Raw genomic sequence first — 18,340 nt, forward strand, 5'->3', positions numbered from 1 at the left:
TTTTTATTTGAAGGCAATATTTTTATTTAAATGCACACGATATGTTGATATATCAGCATATATTGTGTATCTGATATGTATCTTTGTCAGAGGTTCACGATATAGATGTATGTCAGGTTCACGATATAGATGTATGTCAGGTTCACGATATAGATGTATGTCAGGTTCACGATATAGATGTATGTCAGGTTCACGATATAGATGTATGTCAGGTTCACGATATAGATGTATGTCAGGTTCACGATATAGATGTATGTCAGGTTCACTATATAGATGTATGTCATCTTCAGGATATAGAGCTATGTCTTCTTTGATAGATCTATATGAGGTCTATATCGAGAATCTGATATGTATCTTTGTCAGGTTCACGATATAGATCTATGTTTTTCAAACTATATTAAAATAATTTATTGTCCCAAGTTGTCCTTCAAAGTAGAGATTATTCACAGGGAATCAAATACATATTCGACTGAAAAATTAAAAACTTGATCAATTAATATCATAAATAATTTGCACCATGCAGGACAAGATAGTTTTATATCATAGTTATGACATCTGATATTTCTCTGACATTTCGATATATAACGATATGGTCCAGATATTGTACTATATCGGTGTGCTACTGGGGTCATTGCATTACGCTTGCTGTGCGTGTGATACAGTAATAAAAAAAAATGAGCTGTGTCTCTTTGGTATAAAGGTTGGTTGGTATCATTATTGCTTGCAAAGTTATGTAAAAATAACATGTGTTAAGTCCTTCTGAGATAGCTCGTTTCATAAAGGGCGTGACGAGAGATTCTGAGGTACAGACCCCATCCGGTCAGGGTCCGAGCATGGGCGAGGATAGACTTGAAAGTCTGGGGGGGGGGGGGCAGTCATTATTTATGGGCGGGGCACGATGATGATAATGTCAATTAATATATGCATATATACATTAGATCAGTCAACTTCACCTTTGACGCTGGGGGGAATGATCCCCCACGTCCCCCCCCCCCCGTATCTCCACCCATGAGTCCGAGAGAGAGAGAATCCGAGCTATACAATACCTCGCACTTTTTTAATTTCTTCTCAGATAGTGCCATCTATCTTCTGAAAGTCGAAATATTTGGTGATGGTCATTTTTTGACGTCATTTCGACGTTTCCTAAGTGAACAAAATGACCGTTTTTATCACGTCGATTTTGAGACACTGTGTGACTTACCAAAGGCGTCATTATTGACATCAGTAGACAACTTACGGTGTCTTTCTTTGAAATGCTGTAACATAAATTATGATTGTATAATCTTCCTCGTGAATTCAGAGAATTTCACGAGACAAGCAACTCCAATCATATCTTCCAATATGCATTTGTATTGTTCCGCACCAAATTCAAAATTTCGAGCGCATTGCCAAGAAGACATTGTTTTTTTCTTTTTTTCGACCGCCCGCCCACGTTTCGATTGCTGGAATGCTCCTTAACCGTTTCTCCTGTATTTCTTGAACTGGTTGCCGTCTCTTCACCTCATGGATGGACTGGACAATGTTGGAGAAATTCCTCGTGCGCATATTTTGATTAAAAAACAAGACGGGGAACAGGCACTGGGGAAATAAAGCGGTATTTTTTCCCCCTGTTGTAAATATTAAATATTTGTAAATAGGTGTGTGTTTCTTACACCACAGAAAGTGCGCTTCGAGATCTTTTAAGTAATTAAAGGGAAGGAAGAGAAAAAAAAGATCTTTTAAAAGTTCTCGTTAAATCTTGTTTTTCTTGACGTATGCAACATATGCTCGATGGCAAGAGACAAGAAGGCGAAAAAAGGCCAAGGAGAAGAAACGTACGCATACATTTGGTGACTCTTTTAATTCATTTCAACTCCGTCAAACGTGACAAATTGAGAATTATTTCACGAAAATGTTTGTTATTATTTTGCCCGATCAATAAAATTTATATAAATGTGTTACCTAGAAATCGCGGTGTTTTTTTTTTTTTTAATTTAGAAATTTATGATTTCGGAAGAAAAATCGTCAATCATTACTGATTTTTATTGAAAAATATTAAAAATGTGTAGCTTATCATAAATATTTCAAGGTTCGTAGACTCTGACTTAGATATGAGGACGCCTCGGGTAAAGCAAGAATTACTGTGAGACCCCCGGAGGTGGTTTTGCCACCTGCGAGGTACACAAATTTTACCGACCTTCCATTCTTATCTTATTTTCTTGACCACTCACTCTTCAACTTTGCCACTCGCTTGGTCCCACTCTTGTAAATGCCTGTGGCTCTAAATCACTCTTTTGGTTACTTACATGCTGTAGGTCACTCTTTTGATCACTCACTGGCCTAGTTCTTGTTCTCTAGGTCAGTGGTCATATGGCCCCCTTGTAGTACTGGGATACTTCAAGGGGGCCACGGAAGAAAATGTAGAACTCGTATGACAGGTGGTTTGGAGAGCTGAGAAGAAAAATTAAGGTGTGAAGAAATAAATATTTTATATTAGTGACTAACACTTACAGTGAGAAAGAGAATCCAACAAAACCACCCATAAAACCAGGGCCGCCTTTAGGGCATGGACCCACCCAGGCCTCACCGCCTACATTTTGCAACAAGTTCCCTAAGATGGAGTTTTTCTCAAATCCCCGGCTAAATTTTTCAGACCCCCTTCCCTATATGAAATTTATTGTATGAAAAAAAAAATAATGCAAACCATATTAGGCCCCAGGCTGTAGCTCTGTCAGTCCCACTCTTGTGAGGGGCATAATGCCCATAAGTGACCCCACCTTATGATATTTTGTATAATACAATTAATTTTGAAAATATGTAGGCTGTTTATTTCCACGTGAAGTATGGGACTACCATAGCATCACTTTGCCTAAGGAGGGGGGGGGGGTGGTCCCATGATATTGAGACGGTCCTGATAGAACTGGGACTAGCGAGGAGATCAGCAAATTCTAGGCTAGTGTCTAGGCTAGTCTGGAGGTCAATTTTCTTTGCAAAATTTTCGTTCAGTATAAATTCACTGAAAAAAATCATTTCAATACGTATAAAGTGTCTTGCTTCTAAATGAGAGTTGAAAACTCTGGGTAAGACAGGGGAGCCACAAGAAAAAAAAAATGGTTCAAAGGGGGGGGGCACGGGCAAAAAAAGGTTAAAAAAACATTGCTCTAGGTAACTCTTTTGGTCACTTACCAGGGTTTAAGCTGGATAAAAAATTCCTTTTGTAAAAAGCGAAATGGGGGGGGGGGAAGCTTTAGGAAAATGCTACAATGCTAATTTAATGATTAATGGTTGGATGTCTACTCGTTGCGTGCCTCCTGTACACATTTTTGCAAAAGTGGCTACTACTTTCACATTCTATGATTTTCTTTCGCATTTTGCAAAAAATGCGACCGTAGCTTAAACCCTGTCACTTACATGCTTTCATACACTTTTGGTCCCTCATGCTTGCACATACTGTAGTCTCATTGACCTAGTCCCTCATTCTATAGGTCACTTTTGATTATTCACTTGCACATGCTGTAGGTCACACTTTCAGTCAGTCACTGAACTGGTCCTTCACATTTTGGTCATTCGCATGCTTGCAGACTTGATGCCACTTTGTTTCATGGTCACGGACCAGTCCATTGCTCTCTAGACAGAAGTGGGTTTATGGTGGGCTTACTAAATTTCACATTATGATTACCATTGTGCTATAATGAATTGTGTTTTATGAAGGAAAGACTTCTCTATATATGAAAAACCATTATTTTTCTGCCATAGTTTTTATTTCATATATTTAAGAGAGAAAAAAATTATTTTAGTAACTTCTTGGCTTTAGGTCTAAAAAACTTTTTTTTTTCAATATGCATTATTTGAAATAGAATGACCCGTGACAAGTTTTCAGAAGTTAATTTAGAAATTTCCTTTTATACTTTTGATGACTGTCATTTATGCACTGATTTTACTCTTTTTCCATCTGTCTTAGTGGCGAGGAGGTGGCTAGCAAAGATTCGATGAAAGAACAAGATCCTCTTGTTAAAACTCAGATAAAGAAAAGTAAGAAAGGGAAAAAGGCCGCGGATGATGAGTAAGTTGTATGTCTCTTGCAATAATCTAGTGTGAAAGAGATCCGAAACTTGAAATATGTATTTTTTATTTGAATCAAGCTATTTTGTGACAAAAATTTCCATTGTTGATATAATGAAAAGTTAATCTTTTACCTGAATTCATTCAGAGAGCTCACTGAACTTTAATGCATATTCAAAATATATACTACTACTAAACGACACATGCACCTCATCCACATTCCTCTACGGAATTTCTAATGAATTGGTACATGTTGGAATGTGTGTGCAGGTGCTGTGAACCTAACGTAAAGTTTGTTACTGAGTAATGCTTGTTATAGGTAGTGTGCACTGTCATCTGCCATCAATTCTATATCTTCCGTAAACCATTTCAAATGTATTTCTGCTCTATTTTGAAAACTTTTTGCATTATTTATATGTTTATTTCACTGTTTTGTGTCTTGATAGGGTCGATCATAATATTTCAGAAAACTTGTCCGGACTTTCATTGGAGGTAATTTTTTTCAAAAGTATTTTCAGTGTTTCATATTTCATAACAAAGATTTTAAATTTTGTTAAGTGTATTACAGGCATCTCTCACTTTACGCAAATAGTTGGTTTAACAAAATAATAGTGTAAGTCAAAATCATGTAAAATGAGTTGAATTCAGCATGGGTAAGTCTAATTGGGTCTCCAGTTTGATACAAAAAAAAAATTAACCAGTTCGATACAAAAAAAAAAAATTATTCCAAGCATTATTCTTTGAACTTATAAATCTGATGATAAACAAAATCAATAAATGTTCTTTTTTGGATGAATGAGTGTAATACTATTTCATAAATGCTGTAACATACACATACAGTGAAAAACCAGTTTATAGCATTTATAAAATAGACAGTTGAGCATAACTAGAGATGTAAAATTCTGGAGAATAATCTTTAGGAGAATATTTGAGAATATTCTCTGTAAGGACTACTATTATAAATAACTTAATATTATTATTCTTGTTGAGAATATGCTCCTGTTGTTTATAATATAAATATATATATAATATCCTTGAAAATATTCTTTGGAAGGACTATTTTTACAAATTACTGGGGAATATTCTTATTGAAAATAAGAATTATTCTGAAGTTGTTTATAATATTCCTCCCAGACAATATTATCCTCAATGAGAATAGTCTTGAGTTATTAATAATAGTATTGCTTCCAGAGAGTATTCTCAAGAATATTTGTAATAATGCATTATAATAAATAATCTCTATAAATAACTTGAGAATAATTATTATTTTACGATAAGCATATTCTCTGGTAATTTATAATAGTAGCCTTTAAGAGAATATTGTTCCCCCCCCCCATCTCTTTTCCCGTCAAGAAGACAGAGAATATTATAGTTTGTAGACCACAATATTTAAGTTTAAAAGCAAGAAAATAAAACCAACATGGCTGAATTGTACAACTTGCAAAGAAATGTGAGTAATACACACAGAATTTAAGTGTATGTACATTGAAGAAAACAGTTAAGACAACAATTCTTAGAATGAAGGTGATTGTATAAGAATTTCTTCCTTTGTCAGTCAACTTCTAGTTTTACACTTTACTTTGAACTAATTTCTGAAAATTTATCTAATTTTAAATAACTTTTTAAGGTTTTAATCTAAAGGTTTTCAAAATTTTATAACCAAACTTTTAAAACTTCTCATCATGACCAAGAGAATATTCTTGAACTAAAAGTTGTCATTGGGGGGTAATTATACCAAAAATTGTTTTGTTGTAAATGTTTCAGGCAATGAAAACTGATTTATATTTCACAATATAAAGAAAATTAGTAAAAAAATTTAAATTATTTAAAAGAAAAATAGGTATTCTCGATTATTCTCCAATTTTTACATCCAAGAAAATATTCTCAGAATATTCACGTTCTCTGAGAATATTCTCACCTCGCATCTCTAAGCATAACGATATTGTCTATAATGATAAACCTGCCTATAACAGTATTTTCTGTTTTCCCATCAGAATTCCTATTCACTAGGAAATAGCTCAAATTGTCTACAATGATAACTCATATTGTCTATAACAATATTTTTTCTAGGTCCCCACAGAATTATTATAGACAAGTTCTACAGCATTTCTGTCAGTCTTTAATCGCATGATGAATAGACTGGCTCTGGTCAGTATGGGTCTGCTCTCCTGAAATTCTTTGGATGATAGGCTCGCACATTTCTTTTACAATGAAACAGTCAAGATTTGTCTTAGGGGACAGCATTCTTCATCTTATTGATGATTTTTGCATAACTCTCTTAATAATAATTTTATCTCTCTCACATAATTTTTGCATTTGTGAGAGTTTATGATTTTTGCAAGCTCATTTTCAGATTTTACATTATTGGAATCAAACTTCAGACCAAATTTTTCAGGTTTGTTATGTTTAAACGAAATCTATGTTTTTCAAAATTGCGCTACAGTAAAAAAAACATAAAGTGAGATCCCGTACAGCAAAGGATACCCGTATATTGTTCTAAAATACAGTGGTATCTCCAGTTGAGAATTTTATTCATTCTTGAAAGTTTATTTTATCATTTAAAAAAAAAGAAATGAAATGGCATCTGAAAGCGAACTGTACCATTTAAAATAGTTTGAATTGCTTTAATTTGGTCCACATCCCTAAAAATATTTTAACTCGTATCAAAGTTATTCACCATCCTACTGTGCAATGCATCAGGGGCATGTGCAGGATCAACTTTTGGAGGAAGCATGAGGATTTTCTTCCAAAGAAATTTTGAGTATCAACCGTTGGAAAGTAACCTATTTAAATTAACAGAGTAATTGAATGAATAGCATATAAATATATTTTCTTTCAATATTTAAACTTTTTTTTAGTAAGATAGTTGAAATTTTTTATCGTCTTAAGTGCACAAGTCCCCCCCCCCCTAAAGCGCTCCCTTGTATATGCTATTGCTATGCAGAATAAAAGTGGGTTTTCCTACAAGACAAATGCAGTAATGCAATTTCTGTTGCATCAGAATCATTCAAACTTCAAAACACCCAAGAGCGCAGTAGCCCGGTCGATACGATTCTCGCCTACAGTACCAAAGGATGTTTAGAAGTCCTGTTTCCTGACACAGGGGTACAACAGAAACGGCTACATGACCACAGAAAAAATTGCTACTGCAGGGAGTCCCCCATCAAGGGGTTAGCGCGCCAACCTCTCGATGAGTATAAGAAACAAGCCTGCCGTTCAGAATCAGCAATAAATTGTAAGTCCCAGTCTAATTGGCCCTCGTGTGCAGAAAATGACCGTGGTGCGACAAAAATGATCAAATGATTAAAACACCCAAGCCTTCATGTGTTGAATGATCTTTCCCTTGTATGTTTAAAGCTTACATGTCAAACTCACAAGTTCAAGCATTTCAGTAAAAAGTTTTAGGTGTAACTTGGGTTATTCTTGACCCCTGAACACTCACACTAACCTGATTAGCGCAGCACTCCTGTCGTTCAATTTTTCTTCAGCTGTATGCAGAGAATCGGGTTCGTCATTTAAACTTTTTCCCCGGTGGGGCAAAGAATTAAATCGATATACACTGCTCAAAACAATTAGGGGAGCACATGGTTTTAACAAAATTACGCAAATATGTATACCGATAAGTAACATAAAATGAATCCTCCATAATTTAAAGCCTAGCAGGAAACGGAAGAAGAAAACTTCATATGCAAATCAAAGTTCATGACGTCAGAAACCAGAAAAAGGAGATAAGGGCAGAAATCGGGATGTTGCAGAAACGTCTGTTTTACTGCCGTAACTGTGAAATTCGATTGCGCAGTATTTTTTTTTGAGACAAGGTGACTTGAGGATGTCTCAACAACGTGATTTACCCGAATCCATGGCATGGCGTGTTATAGGCAGACTGGAATCCGGGCAAACACAACGTAGTGTCGCGGACGCTGTTGGAGTCGCCGGAAGTGTTGTTGCAAGGCTGTGGAATCGATTCCAAGAAACAGGAAATGTTAGACGTCGACCAGGGCAAGGTCGGCCACGCGCCACTACAGCAACTGATGTCCGGTATATACGGTTAACAGCCCGTCAAAACAGAACAGAGAATGCTACACAGCTGCAAAGACGGTTGCTCTTGGCAACAGGACGAAGGGTGTCCAGCCAAACAGTACATAATCGGCTTCATGAGGGAGGACTTTATGCACGTAGGCCAATGGTCTGCATTCCATTGACCCCACACCACCGTGCGGCCTGAAGAAGATAGGCTGCTGATCATCAAGATTGGGAGCAACATGATTGGAGCCAATACAGACGAGCTGGTTGGATGGTATGGGATGGAATCAGCATAGGCGGACGTACGGACTTGCATATCATTCGGAATGGCACTTTGACGGCCCGAAGGTATGCAGACGAGATACTGCGACCTCATGTCATCCCTTACGCTGGAGCCATTGGAGATTCCTTTGTCAGGGGTGGGAACTCTGCGCCAATTGCGCCGCACTGCGCCAAAACTAATATCTTGCACCATCCTGCTCCAATAGCGTATTTTCGCATTATTCTGCGCCAAATAGCGAATTTCGCTTTAGTATGGCCGGAATTTCGGGAAGGACGCCAAAAGTTTTTTTTGTTCCTGCTAGCCACGAAACGTTTCTTTACGAAAAGAGCGTGTTTTATTCCACTATACTCAAACTATCGGCCCCTGATCAGGCTTTCCATTGCGAAATCCCGATATTGCCCGTGATCGTGGAACTGAAGATGGTTTGCAGTGCCTTTCAGCTTTAAAGTGCAAATTCGAGTGTTTCCGTTTAAAAAAAAAGTCGTCACTGGAAGCAGCAGAAATTACTGTAGTCGATTGTCATTGTGTTAAATCCCGATGTTTCGTGAAAAAATTGTCATTCCGGGAGTAAAAAGCGCATGTCCGCCGAATTACGAATGTTAGTTTAGAAACTTTGCCGAATAACGAGTGTTAAATCGACAATGTTGCCGAATAACGAGCGCTAAATCGACAATGTTGCCGAATAACGAGGGTTAAATCGCCAATGGTGCCGAATAACGAGCGTTAAATCGCCAATCTTGCCAAATAACGAGTGTCAGATCGCCAATCTCGCCAGATAACGAGTGCTGAATCGCCAAACATCGAGTTGATACTTCCGAAATTTTCTCCCATTTTGCAACAATTTCTTTCCAAGTATAAAAAAATTAAAAACTTATAAACATTTTTTTAGCTCATTTGAAGTGCTGCTGTTCAAGGCAGCAAATAGTGCCCTCAGTAAGCAAAAATCATCCTAAATAGACGGGTGCAAAAAATTTTATGACAGCCGCTCTTTCAAACAAGGTGTCAAAAGCCTAAAACACCAAAAACAAAAATCCAGCTGATGAAGAGATGTTTCATAGCAAAAGACAGTGCAGTTTTATTTTGAAAAGGGTTGAGGGTTAACGAAAATATTCTTGTTAATTTCACTGCTCCAATTTATAAATATCTGCTCCGAATCCCACATTTTGCTGCTCCAAAATTGCTCCAAATCCAGAATTTGCTGCTCCAAATCCAGAATTTGCTGCTCCAAATCCAGAATTTGCTGCTCCAAATCCAGAATTTGCTGCTCCGAATCCAGAATTTGCTGCTCCGAATCCAGAATTTTGCTGCTCCAAAACTGCTCAGAATCCTGAATTTTGCTGCTCCAAAGCTGCTCCGAAATGGACTTAGTCACTTCCCACCCCTGCTTTGTTTTCCAGGATGATAATGCCCGACCGCATAGAGCCTGCTGGTGGAGAACATGCTTGAAGCTGAAACAATACAGCGTATGGAATGGCCAGCGTGCTCTCCTGACTTGAATCCAATCGAGCATGTTTGGGACATGCTCGGACGACGCATTGCTGCTCGACCAAGGCCGCCTGTTACTGTCCGAGACTTGCAGATTACACTTCTTGAGGAGTGGAACAGTATTCCCCAAAGTCTGATCGATAACCTCATCGCATCCATGGCAAACAGGTGTGCAGCAGTCTTAGCTGTTCGAGGAGACTACACGCCCTATTAAAACTCATGCATCATGTCTAAACAGTACTTTTTTTATCGTTTACATGTAACCAAATTGTTGCCCTAAATCATCTTTTCATGTTTTTTCCATATTTTCAAAGAATTAAAGCTTAATTCCAAATTTTTTTACATCTTTTTTCTGTATTGCGCATTGATACGCGTGTACTATCCATTGTATGCCAATACGTGGCTGTCTCGCACGGTTTTCTTCACTTTTTTGCTTGCTCCCCTAATTGTTTTGAGCAGTGTATATAAAATTGATTTTCTGTCAGTGTGTGTGTATGTTCTCTATACAAATCTACAATTTTAGATTGATTGTCACCAAATTTTGTATATATACCAAAGGGACCCGACTTGAACGATAGGCTACTTTAAAATTTCATCAGAGCAGGGCAAATGCCCCAAATGGGCAAAAAACTGTCGGCAACAATGGTTTTTGGGCCTCAAAAATCACTTTCAGAACGTTTACTTTGGTTACCGTGGTTCCCTAGCAATGCGTTTCCGACGTGTATATGCCTTTACAATGGTTTGTCACTTCTTTAACTCTTGCCAGTATATGTATAATAGTTTATGCTTTTTATAATGGTTTGCCACATTTTCAATACTCCCAGTAATGAGGCTTCTTGAATAGACCTCAGAATCATCATCAGCAAGCTTTGAGAGACAGGCAAAGGATGATCCCCATAGAAATCGGTTCAAATTGTCGATTTTACGATAGAAATGCGTAAATTTGGTGCGGTTTTCTGTCATCAATAATTTTAAAAAATGTATAGAATTCTCTGATTTTTGAAATAGAATTTGCTTAGAGGTATATGAAGGCCAGGAGATTAAATATGAAGTAATTATCCGGACCTACTTTTGAGTTGGATATCCATGCAATAACATTGATTTCAACTTTTTATTTATATCTTCTCAAGCATGAAAATTAATGTCTCCATGTTGTCTTTTAATATTCAACTGCATAAATTCATGTGGGTTAGGATATTTTAAAATTAATTATGAGCCCGTAAAAAGTACATCGAAAAAATTCCACAGCTTTAATTAAACATTTTTGGAAGCTGAAACAGGCAGGGATGGAAAACTTGAAGTTCAAGGGAGTGGGGGATTGAAATACTTAGTGCCCTTTAAAAAAGCAAAAAAATATATTTATTGCTATGCTTCCTTAAATCTATATTTGTTTCTTTGATGAGTCGCACAGGAAGTCGTCATATCGGCTAACTTAGACACGGTTTGTATGTCCCTCAAAGAAAGAGGGAGATATCATGTGATCCAAAAACCCTCATTGAAGAAAACCTGTGCAACGCTGAGTATTATAGCTAGTATATGTATATTTCACCTTGTTTCTACATTTCGATTACATTTTTAATGCCAGGGGTAGACAACTTACTCCCGCCCAAATGATGGAGCCTACAGAGAATCATCAATTGTGTTGAAAGGTTGATGATTGTAGGGTGTAAAAACATTAATCAAAGCTTTCATGCTCACAAAGGTATGGAGAAAAATTAAACGACCGCTCTTTAAAAAAAAACTCTCAAGTCAGAATCATCTTGATCTGATTTCATTTCGATCTCAGATGACAAGTCGTGATCAATCTATTTCTTGGCGTAAAAGTCTTCATCTTCTTCATTAATCAGCTTTCCACCGATGGATACTACTTCCAGTAACATTTGTAAACGTTTTATTTCTTGTTTATAAGTAAAATTATGAGCCATTTTGGCTGCACAAACAACAGTCCAAAAAGTGTACTAAAATGATACACAGATGCTCACACTGGGCTTGCATAATACAAGGAATCAATTTTTTACACCAAGAAAAGGTAGAAAATTCTGAAAAAAATAGTCGAATCCTTTTCTAACAGATACTGTTATAGCAAAAATCTTGTTTTAACGAAACTTTTCCCAAGATAAGTTTACATAGGAAGAATGGAAAAACCTGGAATTTCCTTTATAATGAAATTTTGTTATAACGAAGCAATTTCTCCTGTCTCTTGGAGTTCGTTATAATGGGATTCGACTGTACTCATTTAATTGAGGATAGATGACCTTCAACCAAGAGTGGAACTGGAGGTGGGGGGGAGAGGACAACTACCCCGGGTGGCAGATTTTAAAAAATTTGTACAAAGAACATTTAACAGTGGAAAGGGCAGCAAAATCATGTTTGTCCCCCCCCCCCCCCCCCACACCACCAAAAAAAATCCAATCCTGATTACGGCACTTAGCTTCTCTGGAAATGATAGTGTATATCATTTCCAGGTGTTTCCAGGGTTCACTTCAAAAGTGTTTTGTAATGACAATATTTATTCAAATCGGTCAGGTTGCTCGGGCCTGACACGATTGATTGTTGGTTAAGCATTATTAGTATGAGACTATTTCAAATATATAATTTTCATATGAAATTATTTTGTTTCAATTTAATGTATAAAGCAATAAATGCTAATTTTTTTTCTTCCAGGATTCCAAGAATTCTATGAAACCTAACTTTGCAGAAAATGGTGATTCAGATGATTACGATGTTGGTTCAGTCAAATCAAAGCAAAAGGGAAAAGCCACAGACACTGCTAAAGAGGCAAAAAAAACAAAAAGCTCTAAAAAAGAAAAGACTGATAACTCTGAAGAGAAAAATTCTATCGCAGAAACAAAAACCAAGAAGAAAGGAAAGTCAAAACGTGATGTTGCAGTTGATGACAGTGATGGCGACGATATCATAAGTAGAATGTCTGTTGAAAAATCAGTGGTGTCTGACGATAGCGACAACATGCCAGACATTAAAAAGAAATCTCAAAAAGTCCATAAGAAAAGTAAGAACATCGATGATGATGAACCTGAGGCTTTCGGCGTCAAGTCAGCAAAGTTCCAACTCTTAGATATTGAAGATGATGATGTGAAGGAAACAAACGAACCCTCAGATAATGAAAAGGAATCACAGGTCGAAACTAAAATCGAAACAAGTAAAGAAGACCAGAAGGGAGGTAAAAAATCAAAAAAGAAGTCTAGGAAAAAAAAAGACGATGACGATGAAGATCTAGAAAAACTTTTAGAAGAAATTGCTTTGGAAATGACTGGACAAAAGCCGGAGAAGACTGCAGAAAAGCCGGAGAAGACTGCAGAAAAGCCAGAAGAATCACCGGAAAGTAGAACCACGGATCAGGCAGTAGCTGCTGATGCTAATGTGACAGAAACAAAGGCCAAGAAAAAGAAGAAGAAAAAGAAGGATGATGATCAAGAAGAACAAACTGAAGAGAAGGAAGCTGGGGCAGAGGAGAAAGAAAGCTCACCTTTGGTCGCTACTGAAGAGCAGTCTACTGTGAAAAGTGCTGCAGAGAAGAAACGAGAGAAAAAAGAGCGTGAAAAACAGAAGAGAATAAAGGAATTTGAAGTAAGTGTATATGGTAGAATTCTTATTTAAGAATTCCTCACTATATGTGTGCTCTAGACTCTGGCATTCCCAGATTCAGGTTTTTAGGGGACAGTAGTGTAACTACATGAATTGAATTTTTACAGAGATTGCTCTGTGGCTCATCAAATGCCTGGAATTTTGTGAAAGCACACTTAAAAATTTTGTTCGTGCTTTCCGGGGGGGGGGGGGGCATGTACTTTCTGAGGCTTGAGATAAGTATGGGAGGAAAAATTCGTACCAATTTTTCAATTCTTTTTCTTTTGCTTCATCGGCTATTATGATCATGCTATGTTGTGATCTTAAAAAGTAGTTCCACTACTTTTAAGTACAAAATACTATACTATATTGGTATACAATACATACAACCCTGTGGAGGTTATCGCAAATAGTCTGATGAAATAGTAAGTTGCTTCCCTGAATGAACGGCTATTATATCAAATTTTCAAATTTCTGAGGAATTTTCTTCTGCGGGTTATATATTGTAAATTAAGGAACTTTCGCTGCTACCAACCCATGCCAGAGACATTGCATTTATCACATAAATTTGCTTCGTTCCCACAAGATTGCACATTCACCTTTTTGAAGAATTGTATAGGATTTTATCTCTGTTCTAATTGTAAAAAAAATTTCTGACATCATAGGAGAAAAAAAACCAAATCTGCAAAAACTTGATTATAAACATCCACAGTTTTTCTCATTTAGCCTCTATGCGATTGTGAGTTTCACACCTCAAACATCCGGGTTTGGGACCCTCTAGGCTGCTAATGCGCTGTGGAGGTTAGCTAAATACAATTCTCTCAAGTTTTGCAACTTGGCTATCACTTTGAAAAAAAAGTTCTGTTGCCATGACACAAAGGCAGCTTTTGGGATATGCAGTCACATGGGTCGCCGCTCTAGGAGGGTCACCAAATCTAAGAAGAAAGGGCAAAAAAAATTATAAATTTTTTTTAGGAATGGTGTGTGTGTGTGCCAGTACAAATCTGAAATATCTCCCATATTTAGGTGTGAATTGTGTGGCAGTAGATTGTGGACTATTGGGGAGGGAAAAGAAAATCATTCCAACTGGAAATTGCTCAAAAATGAGTTATATGAATCAGCAGATGATTAGCAGAATCATTTGCTTTAAATTTATGCACACGATTTTATTGAAAGAGCTAAGGTTTTCTGAAATGGAAAATCAATCAGAAGGTAATTTATTAGTAGATATATAATGTGCTTAATTTAATTTAATTTGTTTTAAGTTGGTAATACGTGTTAATTTTCCTTAGTTTTGATGGGTTTCTTTGCAACTTTTCTCTACCAATAGAATACTTGGCAATGAATGTAACTAAACCTAGTTATAATAGTAAATAACAGATGGGGGGGGGGGGAACCCTAATTTTATTTTATATTTTATTTTTTGAGAGGGACCCACTTTCACTCAAAAATGACCCAGGTGTTGCCAATAATCTGGGTCCCGGGACACATTTAAATTTGAGTGGAGCGGCACCTCAGTTTTCAGCAGTTTCAGATATTTGACTTTGGTAGCTTCACATGATTTTTTTTAAATGTAGATTTTTGCTTTTTATTCCAAGCGGCAGGGTAAGTCATCCGCAAGTACCGAGGCAAAATCAAAACAACAGCAGCCGCCACCACCACCACCACCACCACAGCAGGAGGACACTGCCTCCTCCATGGTAGCAATCGCAGAAGACACCATGGAGAAAGAAGATGAAGATGATGATGGTATGCCTTTTTTTCCCTTCCACATAATTTTCATGAATTATGGCAAATGACATATTGAGTGACAAAGGAGTTTTTAAGCAAGACAAAGATTGCATGTTCCTTAACAACGTTTCTCCCTCCAATATGTTTTCTTTTACTGTGCACAACAAGTCCATTGGTTTTTGGGAATTTTCTAGTCATGTTTGAATATTTTACATGTGTATCAAAATAACATTGAGTGTCATTTATTTTGCAAATTTACTTAATGTACCCAAGACTGTAGCGAGAGGGAGGGAACATGGGTTCCTCTCCCGGAGATGTGAGGAAAATGACTATACATATACTGTACAATAATATTATCTTATAGGTACCTTATCTGTACAGGCACCATCTTCAGGCCCCTTACATATGGAGCAGGTGCAGGAGAATTTTTTAGGTTATATTTTGATTTACAAAATTTTTCAAGTGTGTCTAAATCTCTCCTGGTGCAGCTAGTGTGTGTTTCATGGAAACTATTTAATATTTTAATTTAATATATTTAAATTATATAATTTAATATTTCTATGTAGAAGTTACTTACGATAAAAAATACCTATTTTAATTGTAAAAATACTGTATTTTTGCCGAAATATGACACATAAACAAAAAAAATGGGGATTCGGGTGGTGACTGTGTGCCACCTGTTTTTTCAGGGTTTTTTCCCCTTTTTTCACTATTTTGTTATTGTCCCAGAAATGGTTCACAAGTATGTGTAGAAGCTGGGTAGTCCACCCTACCACAATTACTCAAATGAAACACTTGAAGAGGCTCTTAGTGTGATAAAAAACAAACAGATGCTCATAATTTTTGATCATATTGGGGAGGCGTGTGTAAGGGCCATGAAGAAAGTTGGCAAATTTTACTCATGGCCTGACCTAGCTGATGAAATTTGGTATCCGAGGTGCTGAATCATAATGAAAATCAAGAAACCTTGACCTATTAGCAGGGACAACAAATTTGTAGTGAATTCGAAGAAATGAATGTTATATTTATAGTTTGTTATTTTTTAAGAAGAGCCTTATATTTTTTGAGTCTTTATTTTTGTTAATGTTTCAGAGAATTAAAATTTTCCAAAAGTAAAAATAAATGCTTTACTTAAAAATGTCAATAAAGTGATTTTTTAGGTTTCAGAGATTATTTTATTTAAAAATTAAAAAACGACCTAATTTTGGCCAGAAATAATTTTTCCAAAGAGTTCCAAGTAAAGTTAATAACCGGAATTCAATAAAAATTGGTGGGACAGGTGAGGAAAAAGTGATGGCACATAGCCCCCCTCCCCCCAGTAGGTGACTATATTTCATGCGAAAAAAATTTGTCGTCCTTTCCTTGTCATCATAATGTTTTTTAAACCAGAAGTCAAAAGCTGAGATGTGACGCTATCTTAGTAAAATCCCCAGCAGCCTAGGCAAAGCATAAGGGAAGATATCAAGGAAAAGCCTCAAAAAGTTGCACAAAGTCATCTCAGTATACTGTACTTGAACACAAGCTTTTAGGATTTTAATTGATGGTTATTTTTCTATTGCATTGTAACTTTAACATGCAACTTTTTCAAAAATCAACAAAATTTTTACCCATATTTTGTGCCATAAAATTTTTAAAAATAATTTTAATAAAAAATTCTCGTGTTAAAGTATGTAACACGTAGGCAGTTGAAGTTGCTATATCTCCTTTATCTCAGAAGAAAACAGATGGATAAACATATGTGGGTACATCCTTTTGATGAACAGGGACTTTCATAGTGTTTTTAATGTTATTTATGGCAAATAATTAAAAAAATTCCATGCAAAATCATCTTCAAAAAGCCAAAGATGCGGGCAAGTTTGACCCGGACCCGCATCATGTGAATAGCTCCATATAACCTAATGTACAAAACCTGTATGTGCGGATGCAGAGCCCGCACTTAGGTTTTGACACATGCAGATGCTATCCGGACCTGCACGAACACTTCCAAGTTGAGGGTGCATTCCGCATCGTCTGAAAGACACTGTATGTACCAATAGTTAAAACTTCCGGACTCGCATTTGCTCCGTGTTAAAGGGCCCTTAGAAGTCAGCAAAATGTGCCCTTCAGCACATTTTGCTGTTTGTTATTTGACCTTATTCTGATAAAATTTTGAAATACTTGAAGTACATCTACTCACATTGTCTTTGAGGAATTTATTGACCTTTCGTAAGTGAATGGGATGACAGGTGATGACAAATTTGTGAGATGTACAACGAAAGTAATACTTTTGATTACCCATCAACAGTCCAGAAACTTCTTCATCAAACACCAAAGAGACTTGCCTTGCAGCTGTTGAATTTTTTATAGTGAAATCTGTGACACCGCAGTTTGTACGTGGGTGGAAAAAGAAAGTTGAAGGGAAAGAAAAGCAAAACTTGAGAGTTATATATATATATATAAAAATAAAAATAAAAATAAAAATCACCTCCTCAATCAATGCAAGTAGGTATATTTCACCATACCTGTAGATTATGCTGAATTCTTTGTCATAAGCTTAATTATATGTATTTAGCTATTATTTATTTGTGGGGTATTTTTTAGACTGGTGTTGTGGGGAGGGTTGCAGTATAATGTAGGCTCATATTCACACATAACTCAAAGTTGGAAACATAAAAAACATTTCAGTCAACCCTTCTTCGTTCTGCAGCTCTGTTTTCTAACCCAGACTCTGAACATGAGAAGCTTTGATGATGCTCAAGCGACCATATAACACTAATAATTTCACTCAAAAATTGTGGTTGGAATCTTCACTAATTGTTTTTAGCTTTTGAAAAACAATTGATGTAATGTTGAGAAGGAACTCATTTGGTCCTTTCGTTTAAAAAAAAACTTTATTCAATATTGCCTTTAAAAGTTTAATCCCTGTGTACTTTTTCTAATATGCAATTATTTTTTTCCATCACTGCTCATTTGAAGATGTGGATGACAAAAAGAAAAAAAAGAAGAAGAAAGGAAAAGCTGAAGATGACAAAAAAGATAGACAAGGCAAAAAGCCAGGCAAGAAACAGCTTGCTGCTATGCAAGAGGCTCTGAAGAAAATGCAAGAAGAGGAAGAAAGACTGAAGCTAGAAGAAGAAGCTAAAATTAAAGCAGAAGAAGAGGCAGAAAGGCTAAGGCTAGAAAAAGTAAGTTTCATATCATTTAACAATATTC

The 18,340-nt window shown here is 36.5% G+C and overlaps 1 protein-coding gene across 1 annotated transcript in view; it reads left to right on the forward strand.

Moving 5' to 3' along the window:
- The first annotated feature begins 1,460 nt into the window (after positions 1 to 1,460).
- eIF5B (eukaryotic translation initiation factor 5B) overlaps positions 1,461 to 18,340 on the forward strand; it is a 41,992-nt gene continuing 25,112 nt past the window's right edge. Inside the window, exons 1-6 of the mRNA XM_089237908.1 lie at positions 1,461 to 1,814; positions 3,941 to 4,042; positions 4,488 to 4,533; positions 12,497 to 13,420; positions 15,016 to 15,166; positions 18,104 to 18,312. Coding sequence (XP_089094034.1) covers positions 1,771 to 1,814; positions 3,941 to 4,042; positions 4,488 to 4,533; positions 12,497 to 13,420; positions 15,016 to 15,166; positions 18,104 to 18,312 — 1,476 coding nt within the window. The 5' untranslated portion in view covers positions 1,461 to 1,770. The remainder of the gene's footprint in view (positions 1,815 to 3,940; positions 4,043 to 4,487; positions 4,534 to 12,496; positions 13,421 to 15,015; positions 15,167 to 18,103; positions 18,313 to 18,340) is intronic.

Source organism: Pholcus phalangioides, unplaced genomic scaffold (genome assembly GCF_987345545.1).
Source record: "Pholcus phalangioides strain wild (caught in Gottingen) unplaced genomic scaffold, Ppha-v1.0 ptg000010l_1, whole genome shotgun sequence".
Lineage (NCBI taxonomy): Eukaryota > Metazoa > Arthropoda > Arachnida > Araneae > Pholcidae > Pholcus > Pholcus phalangioides.